A 23861-nucleotide genomic window follows, 5' to 3' on the forward strand; every position below is an offset into this window, starting at 1 on the left:
TCACAGAGCCAAAAATTTTATGATGTGAAAAGGTGAGTTCACTAGTCCGATTCATAGAGCCAAAAATTCATTTTTATTGGTACCAATCCTAGACTCTGCTCAGAATTGAGAAACTGAAAAGGAGAAAAACCTTTAGGTAAACATGCTATATAGTCCATATTGATGAGCCTTTCCTGATATTTCCTGATCACTAATCTCAAAAACTAAAGGTCTTGAAACCTTATGACCAGACTTCGGCACATGAAAGATAGGACTAGCAAATGGGTGGCTCTCATCTGGGATAGGAACCGTCCTGATCACATCCTCCTTCGAAACCCCATTGCAAAGATCCACATCAACCAGATGATTTTCCTCAGCAATTGTCTCATTAGCCCATACATCTTCTTCCTTATCCAAGACAGGATTCTTGGTGATGGGGCTATCTCTCCCTTTGCATTAACATTCGCAAACGGCTCTCATCAAATTGTGGACCACAACTTGTTCTTCCACTACCCGGATTGGATATACTCTTCCATAAGCCTCCAAGTTGATCCCTTGATTAATAACACCGAAAGACTTGGTAGAGACCTGCACTTTACTTGAAGAGTAAGATATAACTTTCGAGGTAGCTTCATCCAGAGTGATTTACTTGCCCCAAAATACTTCCGGCGTTGAAGAAAGTGTTAGTTCCCCAATCTCCAAATTACTATCATTACTAGCTTCATCTCTTTTGCTGGACTCCCCAGAAGTGTTGGGGAAGTTCTTGATCAAAAGGATCTTTACCCTACTCCATCCTTTCCTAATTGTTGGTCCCTCTTAGGGATTCCAACCTTTTAAGATGATACGTAATGATTACACTTGAATTCAAATTTGATGACATCATTTCCATCATTATCCCTATATTCTACCTTCTCTACAACCGTTCTATTCACTCATGAAGGACATTTTTGGAAAATCATCAGATTTCTATCTCCACTTTTAGAAAAGAACCAACATTTTGGAACATCCTAAAAAAGGAATAGTGGACCTACAAGGAATGGATGTAGTATTGTCTTTCCCACCAATAGTATTTACATTCGAATCCAGGCCAACCCTATTCTGCAAAGGTTTTTCCCCCGAAGTTCCACAAGCAGCAAACTTAACAAACAGCTTCCTATCTTCAATCCAAAATCCATTGGATTTAGATATAGCCACCTCTGCCGATGTAGCACAGTTATACCGCACAAAACCAAACCTTCTTTTAGTCACTTTAATACGCTGAACCATGATACAAGCATCCTTAACAACCCCAAAATCATTGAAAAACTTCCTGAACCATAAAAGAACAACATTCTCAGGAAGATTGTCAACAAAGAGAGGGAACAATGTTGTTTGCTCTCTATCCATAGCCACACAACATCAATCACCCATGGAGAGAAATGGAAAACAATATTCATCACTTCATCTGCCGAATAAAAAGAAGATCAAATGGGTTCCTCAAGATTCAAAATTCCGGGGAGAAAAAGTCCTCAACCAAATATAAACCAACAAACCACTAATCGCCAATCTCCAACAAAAACACAGACCTGAAAGCTTACAAGAACAACACCCACTTCATGACAAAAATCAGCTAAACAGAGGGAAAGCAAACAGCAGCAGACCACCCCAGCCACTAGAAATCCAATTGCATCAAAAAAAAAGGGCAAACCAGCCTATGATAAGGGCATACCTCAACCCATACCAGGCTGCCATCCAGCTGTAATCGGTGACGGCGGAAAGAAGAATGGAAAAGAGAAGATCGGCGATGGTGAGATAGAGCTATTGATCAGCGAGCAGATTGGAAGATCAGGATATGTCGGAAAAGGGTGAAACAAAGGCGGCAGTGGCAAGGGCAATGGAGGACGACAGCGTCAAGAGGCGACGAAAGACGATTGCGGCTAGGTAAGACCCAATAATTTGGGTTCCATGCAATCCAGGGGACACAAGAGGGGCGCACGAGAAATTTATTAGATGGCACAGTCATGCAACGTTTCAGCATCTTCCATTAACACACAATCACAGAGGGCCGTCGAAGACGTTGGACACCACATGATGTGTGCTTCAGAATCATTGAGTGTTTTCAACTGTAAACATAGTTCTATCAATATGATACAGAACAAGGGGTGGATGATCCCTTTCTCATTTCTTTCTTTTTTTGCTACATTTAACATGTTATTGTCATAATCTACTCAACAACACAGTTATGGGGTAACAAAAATAATAATACAGACATAAAATATATTGCCATGGTACAACGACGAACAAAAACCAACACGGAAAACAACAGCAGTCAAAATGATAGAGACCATTTAAGTGTGGGGTAGAGATACCTTTATTCATGTTACACAACAAAGGAAATGAAAACCAACGTATTTATGGCAACTGAAATGCATTCATCATGATGTGAATAGTACTTTGAAATACTTGGAATACTTTTTTTTTTTTTTGGATAAGTGCAGATCTTATTAAGCTCAAATAACAATAACCAAAGTCTAGGGATATAGTCCCTCACAACAACCAGCAGAAAACAACTCCAAACTAGCCAATACTTGGAATTCTTGGAATGACGCAGCTAGTGAGGTAATACTTGGAATTCTTTATCGTCCTAAACATGAATTTCCTCTGCTTCGTGTGTTGGCAGCAACACCTAAGAACACAAAAATCCAAATTCAACGTATCACTACTTACCAAGTACTAAATTGAAAAACTACTAGTAGGATATTACGAGATCCTGAACTTGAAGTACTGGGGTGAGATAGATCGACGATGAGCAAACATAAAATGAAAGGAAAATTCATAATTATAGTCCGGGATATTACAAGTACCATGCATGAATTTTATGCTCCTAAATTTAAGAAACGTCAATAAGTAAAATTCGCATATGGCATGAGCTATGAAAGGAATTGTACCAAAAAAAAAGAAAAAGAAAAGAAAAATGACAAAGTAATTACCATGTAATGAAATGTATTGTGCGCACTCCAAAGATGAAAAAAGTTCATGTAAGACGACACTAAAGATAACAACACTAGTCGTCTGATATTTTTTTCGTTTGTTTTGAATTTTTTATAATTTTAGTAATAATTTTTTAGTTTTTAGACTCCTCTTATCGAGACTAATGATTACTACTAAAATATACTAACATAAAAGTTTAAAAAAAAAAAAATCATTATAGATGAACGAATATACCACAAAATTACCGTAAGTAGAACGGGGCCAATTGTGAGGAGATATTCACTAAACCTAAACTTGCAATCAAACTGGGACAAAGCGGACAAAAAAACACTGGGACAAACCTGCAATTGTTGCGGGGATGTTCAGAACATTAGTCGTCTCACCAACCCTGAGGTTCATCATTCAAGCTATTCAGCCTCCGACTTTCCCTTGCATCTTGGTATTCGTGAAGAGTATATCTTTTAAATCCATCCATGACTAGTATAAACTTGACATTAGGAACATGCTCAACAATCGAATAGTCTTGGCCTTTGTCTGGTTTCATTCTGTCTAAGAACTCTGTCGGCATATCTTCAAAATAAAGAGATTTGAGTTTTCTAAGGTTGCGGATACCGGAGGTCACCTCCTTCAGTTGTCGGCAATTTCCAATTTGAAGCTCCTTGAGAACGGGCAAACCTCCTTCCTTTATTATAACAGAATTCAATTTCTCTAAGTGATTGAAGTACAGCTTCTTAAGCTTCGGAAACCCTCCGACGCCAAAATGCATTTCTTCTCCATCATACCCGAAGATATGAAGTTTTAACAAATTAGGTAATTCTTGAAGAGCTTTAATTGCATGAGTACCAGTCAACCTTGACCAAAACAGATTTAGGGCAACTAGACTATGAAGTTTCGTTATCCAGTTCGGAAACATTTCCAAACGTCCACTCAATAAGAGACGTTGAAGAGATTCGGGGGGAGAAGAAAGAGAATGCAAATCCAGTATCTCGTTGTCAGTTGTAGCCCAAACCCTCAAAACTTGAAGGTGCTTCATCTTCTCAATGGCAATACAGAGAGTCTTCCCGTGTTCTCTTTTCACGTTCATAATACCCAACTTCCTCAATTTCCTCAATTTTTTCAGCTCTTTGATTAAATCATCGTTTGCCTCCACATTGCACAATGTCTGCAACTCTACTAAATGCCCAATCCCTCCTTGTATCTTCACTCCGTATGTTCCAAAAAGATGCCGCAACTTACAGAGCCTACTTAAGATCCCAATTTGTAGCACTAACACGCCCGAGTGTTTCAAATTCAAAGTTTGTAGGTTGTGTAGATTTCCAATGGACTTTGGAATTATGTTCACTTTCGTCCTCTGGACACTTAAGTATCGCAAAAGAAGAAGATTTCCCACGTCTTCATGAATTTCATCAAGAGGAGCATCCAAAAGATCTAGTACTTTCAAAAGCTTGAAATTCATAGCTAGAGTACCCAATAAGTCCTTCGGCAAATCACCCACTGAGAAAAGAAGGACAGAACGAATTCTGGATTTGGTACTTCTAATGATTTCCAAATGCTTATTCATTATTTTTCGCATGTGCATTGACCAACGTCGAGTTTCATTGTTCCAACTTGGATCTCCTTTCAAAACTTGGCCAAACCTCAACTCCTCACACTTTGTGACAATGATCTCGTGGATTATTTCATGGACATGACATTTTTTAATCCTACCATCAATTTTTTTCTGTGAAACTTGAACCAAGCTTCTATGAAAAAGCTCAGTCAAGTGATCCTCTGCAACTTCTTCCAACGTTTTTCCTTTCTGTCCTTCGATGAAACCCTCAGCTATCCACAGTCGAATTAGTCTTCCACGGCTGATTTGATAGTCCTCGGGTATTATGCTAAAGTACAAGAAACATGGTTTGAGGTAGTAAGGCAGATCATGGTAACTAAGGAGCAAAATTCTCTTGACGTTTGAGAGATGCGGATTCCTCTCTAATTGGGATCCAAGGCTATTATAGAATCTTTGAAATTCAGATGCATCCTTACATTTAGTGGACAAGAGAGCGCCTATTGTCACAATTGCAAGGGGTAACCCTTCACATTTTTTAACAATGGAACGAGATACTTTCTCCAACTCGAGAGGACAACCACCACCAGAGTCTTGTTGGAACACTTTCACACAAAAGAGCTTCCAAGCCTCCTCCTCAATTAGGGGCTCTAGCTTGCAGATGTGATCCGATGAGGATTCCTTGCAAAAAGAAGCAACATCTTCGCTGCGTGTAGTGACAATTATTTGACTTCCTTTGTTGTTTTTTGGTAAAGTGAGTTTTGCAAATCTCCAAAAGTCAGCACTCCATATGTCGTCAAAAACAATTAGATACCTCTTCTGAAGTAAAAATTCTCTCAGCATTTGAATGAGAGAGTTTTGGTCCATCGTATTGATTTTCTCAGGTGCACACTTCTTTATTGCCTGAAATAGTTGCTTTAACATTCTTCTAAAGATGTCCTCCGTCTTGTATGATTGAGAGACAGATACCCAAGCTTGGCAATCGAAGTGTTCAAACACTTTTTCATTGTCAAAAACTGCCTTGGCGAGAGTGGTCTTGCCACATCCTCCCATACCCACCAGTGAAGTGACCGTTCGGTTTGATTCTCCAATTATCAGCCTATGGATCAATTCTTCCTTGGTTGACTCAATGCCCACGACTTCACCTTCCTCGATGAAAAGGGATGCAATACGAGGGTCATCTTCCATTTTTTCTTCTGTTTTACTGCTTGACCCATTTTCTAAGGAACTGAAACCATACCTATCAGCCCTTTCCTTGATTGCACAAATAACTTGTTTGATACCTTGAATTTGAGATGCGATTTCATGTCGTGGTTTGAGTTCAGTTATTGAGCGAGCCATTTTGTGAAGGAAACCGATGAAACCACTCCGTTGCTTATTTTCCACCAGGTGAAGAATGTATTCGTCCATGACGTCCTCGATCTGGTAAGCCACCACCCTTACCTGTTCTACCCAAGTTTTTGCCCTTTCGTTTTCTAATTTTGCACTTGCATCTGCATCTTTTAGAAATGACATTATGCTTTCTAACTCTGCTTTGATACTGGCAACTTCTGTGTGGATATTCCCCAGCAATTGTACTTCACTTGATAACAAGGGGACCAAAGTACAGTTGATAGCAGAGTTTACTGCTTCAAGTGCCATTGCATCAATTTTCCTGCTTAATGCAGCACAATTGATTAGTTTTGGAGCTGCCATTTTTTCTTGGCTGATATAGGTATGGAATTGCCCAAATAACACAAACGCACAATATCATCAATAATAAATCACGCAAAGAGACCAGACAAAAAAGCATGACATAGAGATTTTGCGTGGTTCCTCAATTAGGTTATTGGGTTCATCTGCAAATCACACCAGTCCTGTGATAGCTATCGAAGTTGCAAACCAAACCCAAATTAGGCTTCACTAATCCAACAATAGTACCCCCATATGACTGACTGAATAGAAAAGACAATAGTACCCCATATTTAGAAAGGCCGCAATGAGTTTGTTTATAGGGGAACTTAATTAGCCATCTTTTTTATCCTACTTATTTAGGTGCTCATCCTAATGTGTTTAAATACTTATCTTTCCATCCTCAAATTCAATTAAATCCTAAACTACCCTTTATTTCTCCTAATTTTTCAAATCTCTCTCTCTCTTTTTTTAAAATCTTTTCTTATCATCTCAATTCTCTCTCCTCTTTTAAACATTTCTCTCACCTAATCTTTTGAATATTTTTTCTCTCCTAATCTTCTCTCTCATATTTTCATTCCCCTAAAATCTAAAAAGAAAACACAGCTCTTACAAAAACGAATGTTTAAGCCGAAAAACATGGCAAAACCTTATCGAGGTAGATGAACAAAACAAGATCAATTAAAAAACATGACAAAATCGAAAAACATGGCAAGTTTCGAGAAGTGTAGGTTTCGATCGAGGTAGATGAACAAAACATAATCAAATAAAAAATATGACAAAAATTAGAAAACATGACAATTTTTGAGGAGTGTAAGTTTCAATCGAGGTAGATGAATAAAACATCATCAATTCACAAACATGACAAAAATCAAAAAACATAATACCTAAAACTAAGATTCCGGCAACGAAATCCGGTAATGGCGGCGATTAAGAGGACGGAAGCGATGTGACTCAACCTTAGAACCTCGACCACTCATGACAGTTTTGATGTCGTTCACTCTCGTTTCTAAATATCAAATAAAATCATCAATTCACAAACATGACAAAAATCGAAATACATAATACTTGCAGATGCTCGATCAAGAGAGCGGCGTGAGTGGGAGCCTTGATTCCTTCACTGGCAATCTTGGCCAGATCGACGATCGTCAACAGGGCCGTCTCGCTCGTCTTCCCTACCACATCTTCAAAGGCCATTCAAGAGAACCCTAACTAACTCGCCGCCGCGTCGGGGACTTTTTCTGGCGATCCCAATGGAAGGAGATGATGCTGTTGTTCTTTCGTGAGAAATGGGCAAAGCGTGGGATATAGTATTTGTGTGTATCTATGTCTTGATGATTGTGCATAAGATGGAGTGGAGTATGGAAGTGCATGCTGAAAAAATGTACGTGGTGGTTGGGTGGGGGAGGGGATTTGCATAATCCCTCTAATTGTGGGATTGGAAGTATATCTCAATATATTATTATTATAATTGTATAAATATATAGATAGGGCCATAGGGGTATAATAGGACAAATGAGAATTTAAGAATAAGAACATAAGTATTTAAAACTTTTAGGATGGACACCTAAATAAGTCTAGTAAAGAGGATGCCTATTTAATTTCCTCTTGTTTATAATGGTTCCTCAGTTAATCCTATGATAGTTGTTAAGAAATATGAAGGTGCGTGGGTGGATTATTCATGTGCTAATTCTCTGGAGGAGAGAGGAGTTAACGACGGCCCCTTCTCAGGCCAAATGGGCACCCCCTCCTGTTGGGTGTGTGATGGTTAATTGTGATGCTGCTATGGATGTTTCAAAGTCTATATAGCTTCATTGGCAGCGATTATTCGTCATAGTAATGGCAAAGTCATTGATGGTTTGTCGCAACGAGTGAATGTTTTCTTCCCGTTCTCAAGCTGAAGCTTTGGCCATGAGGTACTTGGGATGTCGACTTCTTACAGTCATAACTTCTTGTATGCAATTTGTTGGGTCCGAAGTGCCCCCATGGATTTGATTTTACAATACCACTCCCCGCGACAACTCTAAAACAGACTTGCGGGTGCGATGTCAAATATCCTAAAAGACTTACTTGAAGCCTTCCCTAACACCAATTAGTTTTAGGAGAGATGGTGTTATCCAAAATGATAACAAATAGATCATTCACCTATGCGTCTCTAAGTTGGAGCCTCCTTGGGAGCTCGGGAGTGTGATCCAAGATATTAGGATATTGTGCTGGCTCTACTGGTGTATAGGTTGTCAGGAAATGAAGCTGCTCACTGGGTTGCAACCGCCCTCAAATGAGGTGTCCTTCTGTCCAATTGGGTGTTTGTTCATCCCTTTCGGTTTTCTTATATTTTTTATTCAGATATAGCTTTTGTCTATGTAGCATTTTTGGCATTATTTATGAAGTTCAAAAATAAAGGGAAAAAACTAGAAAACTGAGCCAGCCGTACCAACTAGAGGACCGATTTTTCTACCAAGTGTGTACCGAGTACCGAGTACCATTTTAGTCTTATTCAAGCCATGAACAAACTTGACCACTAGGTTAGGTATGGTTGGCCTGGTGGTTGATGGTTGGAAGGGTTTGTTCCCTCATAAGTCTTAGCTTTTCATCTTCCTAGGTGGTATCAATTCTTGCGGGGCCAATCCTTAGCGCTTCCATCCCTTTTTAAATTTGCCCCCGCTAGTGGATGTCAAATAAGTCCACAGATTCATCGAGGTGCGCAAAAACGTGATCCTCTGTCAAAGACGATCCCGAAGCACCCTTACCCATTTGCCATTCTGTTGGCGTGAGTTGTCAATCAAGGGACAAAATCGGTGGGATAGCAACAAATCAATGAGATTATAGAAATAACCATAATTGTAAAGGTCATCCATCATTATAGCCATAAAATCTGTATAGCCAAGATTAGGATTTTTACTCCCTATATATATGGGGACAATATCTCTATAAATAATTCATTGAGAATGAAATAAAATTGACATGGTATCAGAGCCACACGATCTCTGGTTCTCTGTTAATGTTGATCCCTACCCATAGCCTACTTTCGCCACTACCATCCCATATGGGAGACACTGAAACTTCAACAAAGTCCGGTGACTCTCTCACTAACCCTAATACACTACTCTCTGAATTATTCACCACCAAGATGGCTGAGGTTCTGTCCAAAACCTAGGCCTCGACTGTGATCCCTGAACCTGCTGCTGTCCCGATTGGCATCAAGTTAGATGGTTCTAACTATGCTTAATGGTCCCAAGTTGTCGAGATGTACATCTCCGGCAAAGACAAGTTAGGCTACATCAATGGCGAGTTACCCCCGCCATCCCTGATTAACCCATCCTTGCCTAAATGGCGCACTGACAACGCCATTGTTAAAGACTGGTTGATCAACTCCGTGGATCCGGCGTTGATTGGCAACTTCATTCGATTTCCCACTGCCAAACTGGTCTGGGATTCTGTGGCTACCACCTACTTTGATGGTGGTGATACTTCTCAAGTCTATGATCTCCGGCGCCGTGTCTCCTGTCTCTGCCAAGCGGGTGGCTCTCTTGAAAAATACTACACCGACTTGCAAAGCCTCTGGCGCGAGATTGATTTTCGACGCCCCAATTCGATGGAATGCCTTGCTGATATTCAATGCTATAATAACCTCATTCAAGAACGGGTGTACATATTCTTGGATGGTTTTGATGAGAATATGGACAATATTTGCAGCGATATGTTGCATATGCACCCGTTTCCCACCGTGGAGCAAGCGTATGCCCATGTCTGCAAGGAGGCCCTTCGCCGGGCCATAATGAACGTCGGTGACCATGAGTCTCCTCTTGGGGCAGTGCTTGCTTCGCGAGGCCTCAAACTTGGACCCTCGGGCTCCTCTAGATTGGTCTCTCAGCATACTGAAAATCTTCCGCCAAGACCCGTACCCCATCCAATGGTCTCAAATGCTCTCATTGCCACAATACGAAGCACACATGTGAAAATTGCTTCCAGTTGCATGGGTATCTGTGGGCTCCCCGGCCCCCGGCACATGCGCTCGAAGAGTCACCACTCTGATTTTTGAGATGGATGATCCGAGAAACTGAGAACTCGTTTGAAAAAGGCTTTTGGTCTAGCGAAAACGTCGAGACTTTGGGTTTGGGAGCCATGTTACGAACGGGGGAGGTTTTAAAAAAAAAAGCACCCCGTTCGCTCGGTATAAACCGGTCTCTACTAAACATTTTCAAAGGGGAAAAATTTCATACATCTCTTGAAAAATGAAACTTTTTAATAAATAAGCAAAATGGGGAGGGACATGGGAAATATATCACGTTGACGTGCACGTGGTGCTGTCCATACAGGAATGGTAAAGATGATGTAGTAAAGAGAAGAAAAGAAGATTTACTCAACAAACTGTCTGGGTTACAGCGATCTCCTGCATGGCATACTGCAATGCTGTGCACGGCTTTACGATATGCCGTGCGGGGTACCCATTTTGTTATCAGACCGTTATCAGCTTTTAGAATATCACGTACAACATTTTGAAGAGACATCAGAAGATGCACAATCACTGTACCATCTCAAGACGATACCATTTCTTCAAGCCATGGACGTAAAGCGACTTTTGATATGTTTAATCGCTTGAAATGGTCAAAAAAACCTTGTTAATAAAACAAAACATGGCTTTTAGATATGGTCTTTTTCTGAGAGTACTGATAACTGATATCTCAACAACAAAAACAAGCCTTATGAAAGATAGCCATGATTCAGACAGTTTGAACAAGAAAACAATAGCTGATGAAAAGTCGTGCGTCTGAACACACTACGCCGTGCAACGCATCAAAATGCCGCACGGCATGGTGCACCCAGCACAGTGGTTGTTTTCTTTTCTAGAAATGATTTTTAAGTCAAAGCTCAACCAAAAGGGGTTAGGCCTGAAGGCAGAAAAACCCCCTCAGGGTCAGGACAGAGCCTAACCCAAGGAAACTTGGTTTTTACCTTTGACCTTGAGCTTGAATGGGGACGGATAGTGATAGCGGATGATGAATGATGTGGGTAAACGTGGTCGGGTGAGAAAAGATAGGTATGGGTGTGAGTTGTGGTTGGTCCTTTGGTGGGTGTGGTCTCAAAGTTAGTAAGAGGCTAACTTTAATGGTGAGGAAGAAAAATGGAAGACTTTGAGAAAGAAAGAACCTAGAGAATGCTTTTAGAGCAACTTTCTCAGGACTTGGAAGTGAGGAAGTGGGTGTGAAAGCATGATGAGAGAGAAAGAGAATTTAGGACCATTTTCTCTTGAGTGGAGGGCTGTATTTATAGGCAAGAGCCAAGTATTTTGAATTCAAATAAGGAAGGTATTTTCAGGGCAGGCTTGAAGTGCTTTTTCAGCTTAGCCAACTTGTAGCTATGGCTCAAGTGGGTGTGGTCGACAGCTTGCTGAGCCAGTCAAAACTTTATTCAAAATGCCATGCGGTTGACCACATAACCTCGTACGGTGTAATGAAATTCATTATGCCATGCGGTGAAGAGATGCGCCGTGCGGTACTTAAGAGTCCAGTTCCGGGCCCTTGGGCTTTATTTCAAGCTTTTGGGCTTTTAGTTTTAGGTTTATCTGAGCTCTTTTGGGCTGAGGTAATCCTTTATTCAAGCTCGCCAATGTACTGTTTCCTTTATTTCATCACCGGGGGGGCCTCAAAGATCACTCGAGGTCCGGATTGGGGTGTCTACAATATCCCGATTGGTGGCATGAACTCCAAGCCCGAAAAAAACAAGACACCACTAGTACAGTTGAAGGCATGGGAAAAGCTGCTATGGTGGCAACTGAACCTCATCTCTCTCTCATCCTGCCCTCTTCTATGGATCTAAGTAATCGTTGTCATGCCTTACTTAGTCACCATCAAGATATGGACAAGAGCGATTGGTTTCTCGACTCTGGGGCCATGGATCATATGACCTTTGATCCTGAGGATTTCTCTCATCTCATCTCCAAGGTGTACCAGTATTACTAACGCTAATGGCGTGGTCTCACCTATCACAGGGGCAAGATATGTGACCATATCACCCTCTCTTTATTTATCCAATACTCTACTGGTTCCCTCGTTATCCCACAAGTTATTATCTGTTAGCCAGATTACTACCGATCTAAACTGTGTGGTGCTAATGTTTTTTGATTTTTGTCTAATTCAGGATATTCTCACCAAGGAGATAATTGGGTGTGGTACTAAGAGGGGGGGATTATACTACATGAAAGATTTTAGTTCGGGTCGTGCGCATCATGTGTCTTCTTCACCTGGTTCCAAAACTCAAACAGATTTGGTTGTGGCATCGTCATTTGGGTACTTACAGCATGTGTTTCCAAATTTATTTTCCAACGTAAAGGCTTCTGAATTTCACTGTGATAATTGTATTTTAGCTAAAAGCCACTGTGTTCCTTATCCACTACGCATGACTAAAAGTGATACACCTTTTGCTTTAATTCATTCTGATGTATGGGGACCCTCTCCTTTATCTATTGTAATTGGTACACTTTGGTTTGTGCTATTTGTTGATGACTGCACCTGAATGACCTGGCTATATTTGTTGAAACATAAGGACGAAGTGTTTAGTGTCTTTCAATCATTTCATGCTATGGTTAAGACCCATTTCTTCGCTCAGATCTGAATTCTCCGCTCAGACAATGGTGCTAAATATGTTAATCACCATTTTCATTCCTATTCCCAACAACAAGGTCTTCTGCACCAGACCACATGTTCCGGGACCCCCTGGCAAAATGGGGTTGCTGAACGGAAGAATCGGCATATCTTTGAGACTGCCCGGGCCCTCCTTCTAGGCGCTCATGTCCCCACACACCATTGGCCTGATGCGGTAACTACTGCCGTACATTTAATCAACCGCCTTCCGTTAAAAGTCTTAGATCTTAAGACTCCACTACAATGCTTATCAACCTCGGTCTCTCTACCTTCGGTCCTCATGCTCCCTCCACACATATTTGGGTGTGTGGTGTATGTGCACCTTCCTAAAAACCAATGCACCAAACTCGATCCATGTGCTCTTCGGTGCCTCTTCTTGGAATATGTTGTGCATCAAAAAGGCTACATGTGCTATAATTCTGTTACCAGGCGTACCTATGTGACTATGAATGTCGCCTTTCTGGAGTCCGAACTATTCTATCCATCTTCAACACCCACTTTTTCTCTTCAAGGGGAGACAATAGATGAAGAGTTGAATTGGTTGAGCTTTGACTGGCTTGGAAATCAAAATGACACACCGATAATTGGTGAGGAATCAAGGGATACATCTTCAGGGCCAGACATACCCTCTGAATCTAGAGGGCCTTCAATAACTGAGACCACACCATCGGGAGAAGAACCAGAATCCCCCCATCTTTCAGTACCTGCAGACCCATCTCCTAAGAATATTACTGAGGTAAGCAATTTCACCACCACCTCATTTATGAATAATATGGATACTCTTGCTGGATATGCTCTACCTTTTAGGCATAATCGTGGCAAGCCACCAAATAGATACTCTCCAAACATTGAGGAAAGAAGGTCGAGGTATCCAATTGCCAATTATGTTTCCACCGAAAAGCTCTCTGAACCTCTCAAGACAGTTGGACGTGAGCTCTTTACATGTCATATTCCCACTACAATCCAGGAAGCATTAATGGATCCCAAATGGATTCAGGGAATAGAGGAAGAAATGGAGGCACTGCTAAAGAATCAAACATGGATCTTGGTTCCACTACCCAAAGGGAAGAGAACAGTCGGATGCAAATGGGTCTTCTCGGTTAAACACAAGGTAGATGAAACTATAGAATGATACAAAGCAAGGCTAGTCACAAAGGGATACACTCAAACATATGGCATAGATTATCAAGAAACCCTTTCACTGGTGGCCAAGTTAAATACAGTCAAGCTCCTGTTATCTCTCGCAGCAAACTTGGACTGGCCGTTACATCAGTTTGATGTGGAGAATGCATTTCTCCATGGCGACCTTGAAGAAAAAGTCTACATGGATACTCCTCCAGGATACACCACTACTTCAAGAACTAAAGTTGTATGCAAATTGTAGAAAGCACTATATGGACTGAAACAATCACCACGAGCATGGTTTAGGTAGTTTAGTCTAGCAATGAAAAAGTATGGCTTCCGCCAAAGTAATTCAGATCATACATTATTTCTGAAGCATCAACATGGCAAGGTAACAGCTTTGATTGTGTATGTTGATGACATGATCATCACAGGGGATGATACGGAAGAGATTGCTAAACTTCAGAAGCAATTGGCGACCGAATTCGAGATGAAGAATCAAGGAGGGCTAAAATATTTCCTGGGAATAGAGGTTGCTAGATCATGGCGATGTATATTTCTTTCCCAACGAAAATATATATTGGATTTGCTATGTGAAGTTGGAATGTTGGATTGTAAGCCAGCAAACACTCCAATCATTTTGAACCACAAGTTTGGAGAATAATACCAACAGACAAGGCCTAGGGAAGGTTCCAGAGACTAGTTGGTAAACTGATTTACCTATCACATACCCGTCTGGATATTGCTTACGCAGTGAGTGTAGTAAGTCAATTCATGCACCAACCCAGTAAAGACCATATGGAAGCAGTGGTCCAAATTTTATGGTATCTAAAATCTTCTCTTAGGAAAGGGCTTATGTTCTCGAAAATAATCATCTCAGAATTAATGGTTATATAGACGCAGATTGGGTAGGGAATGCCACAGACAGAAGATCAACCTCAGGCTACTTCACGTTTGTTGGAGGGAATCTCGTTACATGGAGAAGTAAGAAGCAAAAGGTGGTGGCATTATCAAGTGCCAAAGCAGAGTTCCGTGGAATGGCCAAGGGACTTTGTGAACTCTTGTGGCTCAAAAGGCTTCTAACCGAGATTGGGATTTCTCATACCTCCGAGATAGACCTCTTTTGCGATAACAAGGTAGCTATCGCCATCGCTTAAAATCCTATTCAGCACGACTGTACCAAACATGTGGAGGTTGACAGACACTTTATCAAAGAAAATCTCGAAGCTAAGGTAATTCGGTTTCCATTCGTGAAATCGGAAGACCAACTGGCGGATATTCTTACAAAGGCAGTGTCAAGCAAAGATTTCTACAACTCACTTGACAACTTGCACATTGAAGATTTGGGTGCTTCCACTTGAGGGGGAGTGTTGGCGTGAGTTGTCAATCAAGGGACAAAATCAGTGGGATAGCAACAAATCAGTGAGATTATAGGAATAACCATAATTGTAAAGGTCATCCATGATTATATTTAGCCATAAAATCTGATAGCCAAGAATAGGATTGTTATATATATATAGAGGAAATTTCAAGTGAGGGATCCCTCATTTTGTTAAAATGAGGGACTTTCATTTTCCGATCAAATTTTGAAAATCCGAACCGTTTAATGTGTGCAGAACGTAATTTTAAGAGTCCCCGCAAGAAATCAGCAAAAAAAATGACCGGGAAAGGCGTCATCCAATCAGTTTTTTTTTGAACCGTTCAATGAAAATTGCTCGGATGAAGCCCTTCCCGGTCATTTTTTTTGCTGATTTCTCACGGAGACCCTTAAAATCACGTTCTGATCACTTTGAGCGGCTCGGATCATCGAAATTCAATCGGGAAGGAGAGTCCCGCATTTTAATAAAATGAGGGATCCCTCACCGGAACCTAACTCTATATATATATATGGGGACAATATCTCCATAAGAAAGAAAATAAAATTGACACATTCGACCACTAGAGTAACCGCACACGCGGCTTTCGTTAGGCGCGTCATTCATCAATGGCAATTCGGGAAATTTGCCATTGTCTTAAAAGTTCATTTTCTAGTAAATTGGGAGAATTACCAGACAGAGGTGTATGGTAGGCTTAATTGCCACTTTCATGAGCTACACTTTCGAAATGACTCAAACATGATAGGAAGCCTTTTAATGACAATACATGATAACCATAACCCCGTTGGAACAATTGGGACAAATTTGCCCATGCATATAAAACGACACCGTTTGTAGTTAGAAGCCCCAATCTTATTTGGGCCAAAAAAGGGCAAGTCAATATATGAAACAAATGTTTTATTATATTGAAATAGACCATAATTTTTATTGATAAATATCAAGTCATATTATGTTCAATGAATGACATCTCCCATTGAAGCTCAACCAACCTTATTTAGGCCAAAAAAGGGCAAGTCAATATATGAAATAGACTTTTTATTATATCGAAACAGACCATCATTTTTATTGATAAAGACCAAGTCATATTTTGTTCAATTAATGTCATCTCTCATTCAAGCTCAACCAACATTATTCATCCAAAAAATGGCAAGTCAACATATGAAACAGACGTTTTATTATATTGAAATAGACCATCATTTTTATTGTTAAAGACCAATAGACCTTATTTGGGCCAAACAAAGGCAAGTCAGTATATTGAAATAGACCATCTCTCCTTCTCCTGCTCCTCTTCACCGCCACCAGGCCCACCACCATCCCACCATCTTCGGCAGGACCAGCACCCCTCAACTTCCATAGCAACCACCACCCCCAGCCATACCCACCTCTCTCTCTCTCTCTCTCTCTCTCTCTCTCTCTCTCTCTCTCTTTATCAATTTGAAAACCCACAATTCTCTATTCACAAACCACAAAATCCCTTAATCTCTTCACCGCCACCACCATGCCCCATCTCTGGCACCATCACCCCTCAACCCCCATAGCAACCACCACCAAATTTTTTTGAAAGGCAAACCCAAATTAGTTCCGATTTTTCCTAAATCAAACCCAAATTAGTATTTTTTTTTTTTCCGACCAAAACCTAAATCAATGGAGGTAACACAAATTCACATATTTTGATTGAAATTACAAGACCCACGATTCAGTTCATATAAATCAAACCCACAGTTGATACCCATGATTTTCAAATATCAATTCTTGCCTTCTTGGAGATGTGGTTTCGACTATTTCCATTATAGAACTCATAAAGTTTGGCTGATTCAAGAACACAGAGATGGGTTACTCCTTTGGATATATATGATTGGAATAGATGGGTTTCCATCAGAACTGGAAATGGGGTAGAGAGAGAGAGAGAGAGGTGGGTGCAGTTGGTGAGCGAGGGAGAAAATACTAATTGTGGGAGAAAATTTGGGGCTAGGGCTTGGAAGTGATATATAAAGGAGGGTATAATTGACATTTCAAATTGGCACACCATGTCGTTGTGAATATTTTACCTCTTGTCATGGGATGAGTGATTTCAAGAGTGAAGATTGGGGATATGACCTAGTCCACACCTTTGTCCGGTAATTCTCCCCAGTAAATTTATCGTACAATTTGGAAAATTTCTCAATTCTTGGCAAGCCGATGGTGGCTGAAGTTTGATTTGTGGAGCTCCTCTCACTCTGTGTGTGTCACGCACGCACAAACCCAGTTGGGTTTTCCAATTCCAAACCCAACACGCACAAACCCACTTGGCCGTCCTCCGTTGATGTAATATCCAACAACGCTCTGCTGTCTATGACTTCGATTCTGTCGTCCTCCAGCCTTCGATTCTGTTCTTCGTCGTCTCCAACCTTGTCTTCGCCGATGTAATTGTGAGTTGTGATTATGTATTGAGATATTTTCGCAGTGTTTGTGATTTTGTGATTGGGTTTGTGATTTCGTAGTGGTTGGGTTTGTGATTTTGTTATTTTCATATTGCGATTGTTGTTGTCGAGTTCGTCATCGATCAGTAGTGTCGAGTTTGTCATCGATTAGTTCTTCTTCTTCTCTCTATGTGTGCCATGAAGGGAAAGGAAGAATGTGGGGGTATTTTGGTCTTTTTATTTTTTTCCGTCTAACAGAGTTAGGTCCTTCAAATGAAAACTTTAATGATGGAGTCTGGTCATAGGCGAAATTCTAGGAAGAGGTGAGCGAGACAAAGAAGTAAACTTCGAGAGGTGTCTAGGTATTTAACCCTTATGTAAAACAAGAGAGAGGAATTAGCAAGAATAAAAAACACCAGGGCTAGCTAGCATCCATTGTGAATCATGTTACATCAATCCTTTTCCAGACCCTACAATGGTAGAAGCCTCGTGCACTGAGTTTACCCTTTCTTAGCAAATTGAGATCATCAATTTATTTTTCTGTAAAGCAACAAAAACACATAAATCGGTTCCGAAAATACGTCCAAAATGGATTCTAACATTTCTGTGTTTTATATTGGTATTCTAAACTATTTGGCTACATACTTGTCTTCTAAAAATAATCAGTCGATATCGAATGAGCAAGATAGTTTTTTAATATGCATGGTTGATGGTCTCGACGAGTTTTAAAGCATGAATTGTTCGGAGTTTCAAGTGAAAAGCAACAAACACACACATAAAGTAGCAAAATGAACAAGAATCAAGGAACAACTTTACAAACAGCGAAAATTATCGAAATCAGCATAACTAACAAGAGAACTCAGTATTTATGCAAACTTAACGACCACAAATATAGTGTCATCACAAGAGAACTCAGTAGTTTGGCTGAAAAGATTATGAAAGGAACCAGAGATCCATAGAAGATGCATACCAGAGAAGCTATAGCTATAGCTTGTTATGGTTCCAAATGAAGGGGAACCAATAGCAAGATGGATGAAGACGATCGATGAAGCAGCAGGGGATGAGATCTATCGACTATATATAGCAAGGGTACAGTGTATTATATGTAGACACAAGTAGATAAACACACATAAAAGAAAGTGCAGCTAGCAGGAGGGAAGATCAATTTACCTCTATTATGAGAGATTTTCCGAAGAATGAAGAGAGAGAAACGAGACCCAATTTGCAAATGTGTACCTGAAAAATGCAAATGATCAAGTATGTGGTGATAACCGAAGATAAGAAAGGAATGGTACAGCATGTTTGGGTCTTTGGATTTCCTGGATATAAAAAAAAAATAGTGAATTTTTCCCTCCGATCCAACGGACACTAATTGGTAATCACAGCATGCAGTACGTGGAATCTAATTGAAAGATTTGATGAGTGCTTGAGTTGAAAAAGAGAGATATGCACACAGTGTATTATATATAGACTCAAGTAGATAAACAAACGTAAAAGAAAGAGCAGCTAGCAGGAGGGAAGATGATCAATTTACCTCTGTTATGAGAGATTTTCCGAAGAATGAAGAGAGAGAAACGAGTCCCAATTCGCAAATGTGTACCTGAAAAAAGCAAATGAAGTATGTGGTGATAACTGAAGATAAGAAAGGAATGGTACAGCAATGCAGGTTTGGGTCTCTGGATTTTTTTTGGGTGAAGTCAACAACGAAGTCTACTTTAGTCCTTTCATAAACAAATTCTACTATGTGGGTGATGAAAATGAGGTCGCCTTCGTCATTTGTGAGAGCATCTCCAACCCACCTCTAGAAGTCCAAAATGGAAAATGGATATGACATATTGAAAGGAGATTTTATAATTTATTCTCATTTTTCGTACTTTATGAGAGAATCGAGGAGGGACACATCGTACTTTTTAGATATTTTGATCTCTAAATTGCCTTTGGGTCTTCAAATATGGAGACCCTACTCCTATTTTGGAGACAAAATCTCTAAAAAATACGATGGGTCCTCCTAAATTCTCTTATAAAATGCAAAAAGAAAGAATATATTATAAAATCTCTCTCCAATATGTGTCACATCCATTCTCCATTTTGGACTTCTAGAGATGGGTTGGAGATGCTCTCAAAGTCCATTAATTTCAACGTTTGCTAACTCATTGACACATTCAACAAGTGTGGAAAGAAGAAATTCAGTAATCCAACTCAAAAACTATAGCAAGGGTACTGTGTGTGGATTTTTCGCAAGTGAAGAGTCGGAGTTCTCATGGATGTGGCCCATGCATTGAAGAGGCAGAGTTCAAATGGCAATGATCACAGAAAGTTCAACCAAGACAACAACTATCAAGTGAAGGACAAAAAGGGAATCCTGAATAGGAAGTAATGACCTTGACGACCCGCCAAGCTACGACGACTTTTCCAGGTTCAATTATTAGGGTCAGGTCACTATAAAGTAACTTCTTGATGAGAACTATCTGCAATGGATATCCTACCTAATCTTCGATAGGACCATGGAGGAGATTATTTGAGGTACGCATAACCTGATCCGGAACGATGATTTGTCAATTTGGAATGCAAAAACTACATATACTTTTTGGAATATGAGGAAAGCACACCTCAAATTGTGTGTGTGTGTGTGGTGTGTGTGTGTGTGGTAACATTAAAAATGTAATGCCCTGATTTTTTTAAGGAATTTCGGGCTCATTACCCTTAAAATACGCTGAATTTTAAAAACTGTTAGGCCTTTACTTGTCCTCATACAAAAATTACAATTTCAAAATAATACAAAAATCTATGTACATTTTATTTAACAAAAATAACTCCAGAGCGACTCTAGTTTTGACATGGATTCCAAGCAATGTTGGCCCAAACTCCGTTTCATGGATCCCACCTGTATCAACTGGTCCACTATAGAATCCTACACAGTCTGGCAAATTGATCGCCGAAACAAACAATTTGCCAGGATACAAACGTATCCTGAGTGATAATTCACCGAGCAGAAAATTCTAAAACCCAACACCACAATTTGCAAATTCAATGAAATAATACAAGGTTATACAGCAATTACAATACGCAGTCACAAGTAGCCTTTAATAAATTTTTCTTGCCATTACATGAATTCTAGATTTCTCCACCAGGAGAAATATTCCTCCCAAACACAACCTCTGAACTATGGCAACTCTAACAATGTACTCATTCCTTGCTTGCCCAGCCTGGGGTCCCAAATGAGTAAGACCAAACTCCATATCGGGTTGAACTTGGCTGTACCATCACAATGAGCGAATAATAAACCAACCAACCGTGAGAAATGATACCCATACTCTGGTTTCAACCAACAAAAACATCCCCGGAAATTCCGAAAGATAAATCCAACAGTGCCATATTCAGGGTTGCGTGATATATCAAAATCCACCTATCTTTAACCACAAGTGCCGATTCCACTGACCATGCTCTTAGGACCCACCGGGTTCTCGACCACTTTGGTCGTCTCCCGACCGTATCCGTCACAACAATGACTATCAAAATTTCACTTTCCCTAGGTTTTAACATCTAATCATTTATTCAAGTCTCGAGTACCACTCAATGTACCTATCGTCCAATTTCTACGTTCACGTAGCAATACAAATCATCATAATCCACGTAACAATTAACAGCATACAAAACTCACAAATACAATATCGCATGCATTACGTCTGACGTAACAATATTCTAATTTATTAAATATCAATTGACGAAGAATAAGCTAAGATAAGTATAAGGTGGTTTGAATAAAATCATTATCTTAAAAGATTAAGTTTTTCTTTTTCTTTTACCAAAGTACTAATATCAACTTATATGGTATTCTCGAAATCATTTAATCTATTTCTTTATTATCACAAAATAAATATTCAGTCAAACGATTAATTACTACACTTAAAATTATGTCTATTTCTCATATTTAGAAATTATAAAACATTTCCACTATTTTTCTATTTAAAATATTATCTTTAACTGCCATATTATTATTCATAGATTTTACAAACTAATTTTTATTCGAAAATGAATATTGCTAAATTTAGTATTTACTTAACTTTATTTTTTTAAAACAAAATACAATAAATGTTTAATATTAGATCTTTATAATGAGGTGATATGAGACTAATGTGGCCAATAAAATATTTTAAAATTAGCTTATAAGTAGTAACTATTTTTCTTTAGCTAGAACAAATATCTCCTCATTTATATTTTAAATCTAAATCCTTACGTATTTAATTATTAAATAATTACTACATAAACTACGATTATTTTGATAATTTATTAATCGCACAATTCTTCACCTACAGATGAATTTCAACACCACAAACCACCATAATTTCGAGAATAATCGTCAATTTACAAATAAAATCGTTTCCAGGCCTTACCATTGATTTCCTATCACAAACAGGACTAAATATTAATGAAAATAGGACTAAACAATAATTAATTAACTCCTGGAATTAAAAACAGGTTATCATCTACAACAGGAATTAAGTTTTAGTCCAAACTCCTTTAAAACGCAGATTAAGGTTTCGGGTTTCCGGAAAACTAGCTACCTCAAACGCGATTCTAAGTTCGGGAAAGTGTTGTACGGTGTCCGTAGATCACCGTGGTGGTTCCGAAATCTCGAGGAGGCGGAGCTTGCACGAAACTCACGGCTGTTTTTATTTTTATTTTTTTAAAAGCACCGGGATGGAATTTGGAGGAGTGAGGGAGATGTTTCAGGTGGTGGGTATGGGCCGGAGGAGGTGGAGGAGGCCGAGGTGGTCTCGGTGAAAATGGAGGAGGTGGTAGCTCGGTGGAAATGGAGATGGTGGCCGAATGGTGGGTTGGCCGAAGGTGATGGCAGGAGGTCGTGGCTGCCGAGGGGAAGGAGGTGATGGTGTTCGGTGGTGATGGAGAACTGGTTGGGTGGTGAACTCCGGTGGTGAGGTGATACGGTGGAGGCTGGGTATGGCTAGTGCTGAGATTTCATGCTTCATTGGATATGGATATGACGCAAATGGTGCTCCTGGAAGGGTTAAGAAGATAACCTTCACCTTTGTGGAGTTAATCTATCAGTTGGAATCATTCAATTTCCTTTGAATGTAACTTTCTTTTAGTTGTTTTCCCTCAGGTCTATACGGTTCTTCTTTTTCAGTGGTTTGTATATGGTCCTCTTTCGATGTACTCTTTATCGAGTTTTAATAAAATCTTTTTGCCTATAGAAAAAAAAGAGGTGACGGGTACGGGCCGGAAGTGACCTGTGTAGGTGGTGGCAGGAGGAGGAGCCGAGAGTGGTGGAGAGGTGGGTGTTGAGGCGTGTTTGGAGTGTATATGTGTATACTGAGAGGCAATGAATATTCACTGAAGATAGGTACACTACCTTTTTACACTACATAGTTACACTACATTTTATGTGAAGTCTATTTCGGGCCTCAGAAAAATCCAAAAAAATACTGATAAATTTTAAAATATTGTTTTATGACGTCCTTTAAAAAATCAGTTTTAACGGATATCGGTAAGTATCATTTCTACATTTGTAATGAAGAAACTGCGCAGATGAACAATTTCATCCCTACAAATCAAAAAGTAATACTTACCGATATCCATTGGAGCTGATTTTTTACAGGTCCCGATAAAACAATATTTTAGAATTTATGGATATTTTTCTGAATTTTTGTAAAATCCAAAATGAATCCCATATAAAATGTAATGTAACGTATAGTGTAACTATATAGTATATGTAGCATCGCAATTGGAGTATTATTTGAGTGAGGGAGAGGAGTTAATGGTGGGGTGGGTTGTTGGCTGACATGGGGGACAGTGGGAGATGGGGTGGAATTAAAGGTGTATATGGAAGTGATATTATTGGGGTGTGTGTATTTAATATGTGGTGGGGTGAGAGTTGGCTGGAAATGATACGGGGGCGGCCCTAGAAGAGAAAGAGGAGGGAGAATTATTATCGCGGGCGTGGAAACGGATCACACAATGTACGGCAGTCCGATTTGGAAAAAGTTGAAAATATCACTATAGACTAACAAAAATATTTTTAGACCAACTCCGGTCTTGGTTTACGGAACATAAATCTCTACAGCCAAGAAAATAATTTTTTTTCGTGGATATTAATACATCCAAATTGAATTTAAACGGAAATTAACTAATT

The 23861-nt window shown here is 39.7% G+C and overlaps 2 protein-coding genes across 6 annotated transcripts in view; both read right to left on the reverse strand.

Moving 5' to 3' along the window:
• Positions 1-19364, reverse strand: part of LOC131316206 (disease resistance protein RPM1-like) — a 50595-nt gene extending 31231 nt beyond the window's left edge. For 2 of the 5 annotated variants that reach the window (XM_058345509.1, XM_058345508.1), the window contains exons 1-2: positions 19242-19364; positions 18678-18781 (exon numbers count right to left, since the gene is read on the reverse strand). The gene's annotated coding sequence lies outside the window, so the exon portion shown is untranslated. The remainder of the gene's footprint in view (positions 1-18677; positions 18782-19241) is intronic. The other 3 variants (XM_058345507.1, XM_058345510.1, XM_058345511.1) reach the window with 3 other exon arrangements.
• LOC131316208 (disease resistance protein RPM1-like) lies at positions 2274-18949 on the reverse strand. The gene is made up of 3 exons (XM_058345514.1): positions 18878-18949; positions 3291-6149; positions 2274-2644 (listed from the first exon to the last, which is right to left on the reverse strand). Exon 2 carries the CDS (start codon positions 6134-6136, stop codon positions 3329-3331), a length of 2808 nt encoding a protein of 935 aa, XP_058201497.1. The 5' UTR covers positions 6137-6149; positions 18878-18949; the 3' UTR covers positions 2274-2644; positions 3291-3328.
• Positions 19365-23861: the final 4497 nt, after the last annotated feature.

Source organism: Rhododendron vialii, chromosome 2a, assembly GCF_030253575.1.
Source record: "Rhododendron vialii isolate Sample 1 chromosome 2a, ASM3025357v1".
Taxonomy (NCBI): Eukaryota; Viridiplantae; Streptophyta; class Magnoliopsida; order Ericales; family Ericaceae; genus Rhododendron; species Rhododendron vialii.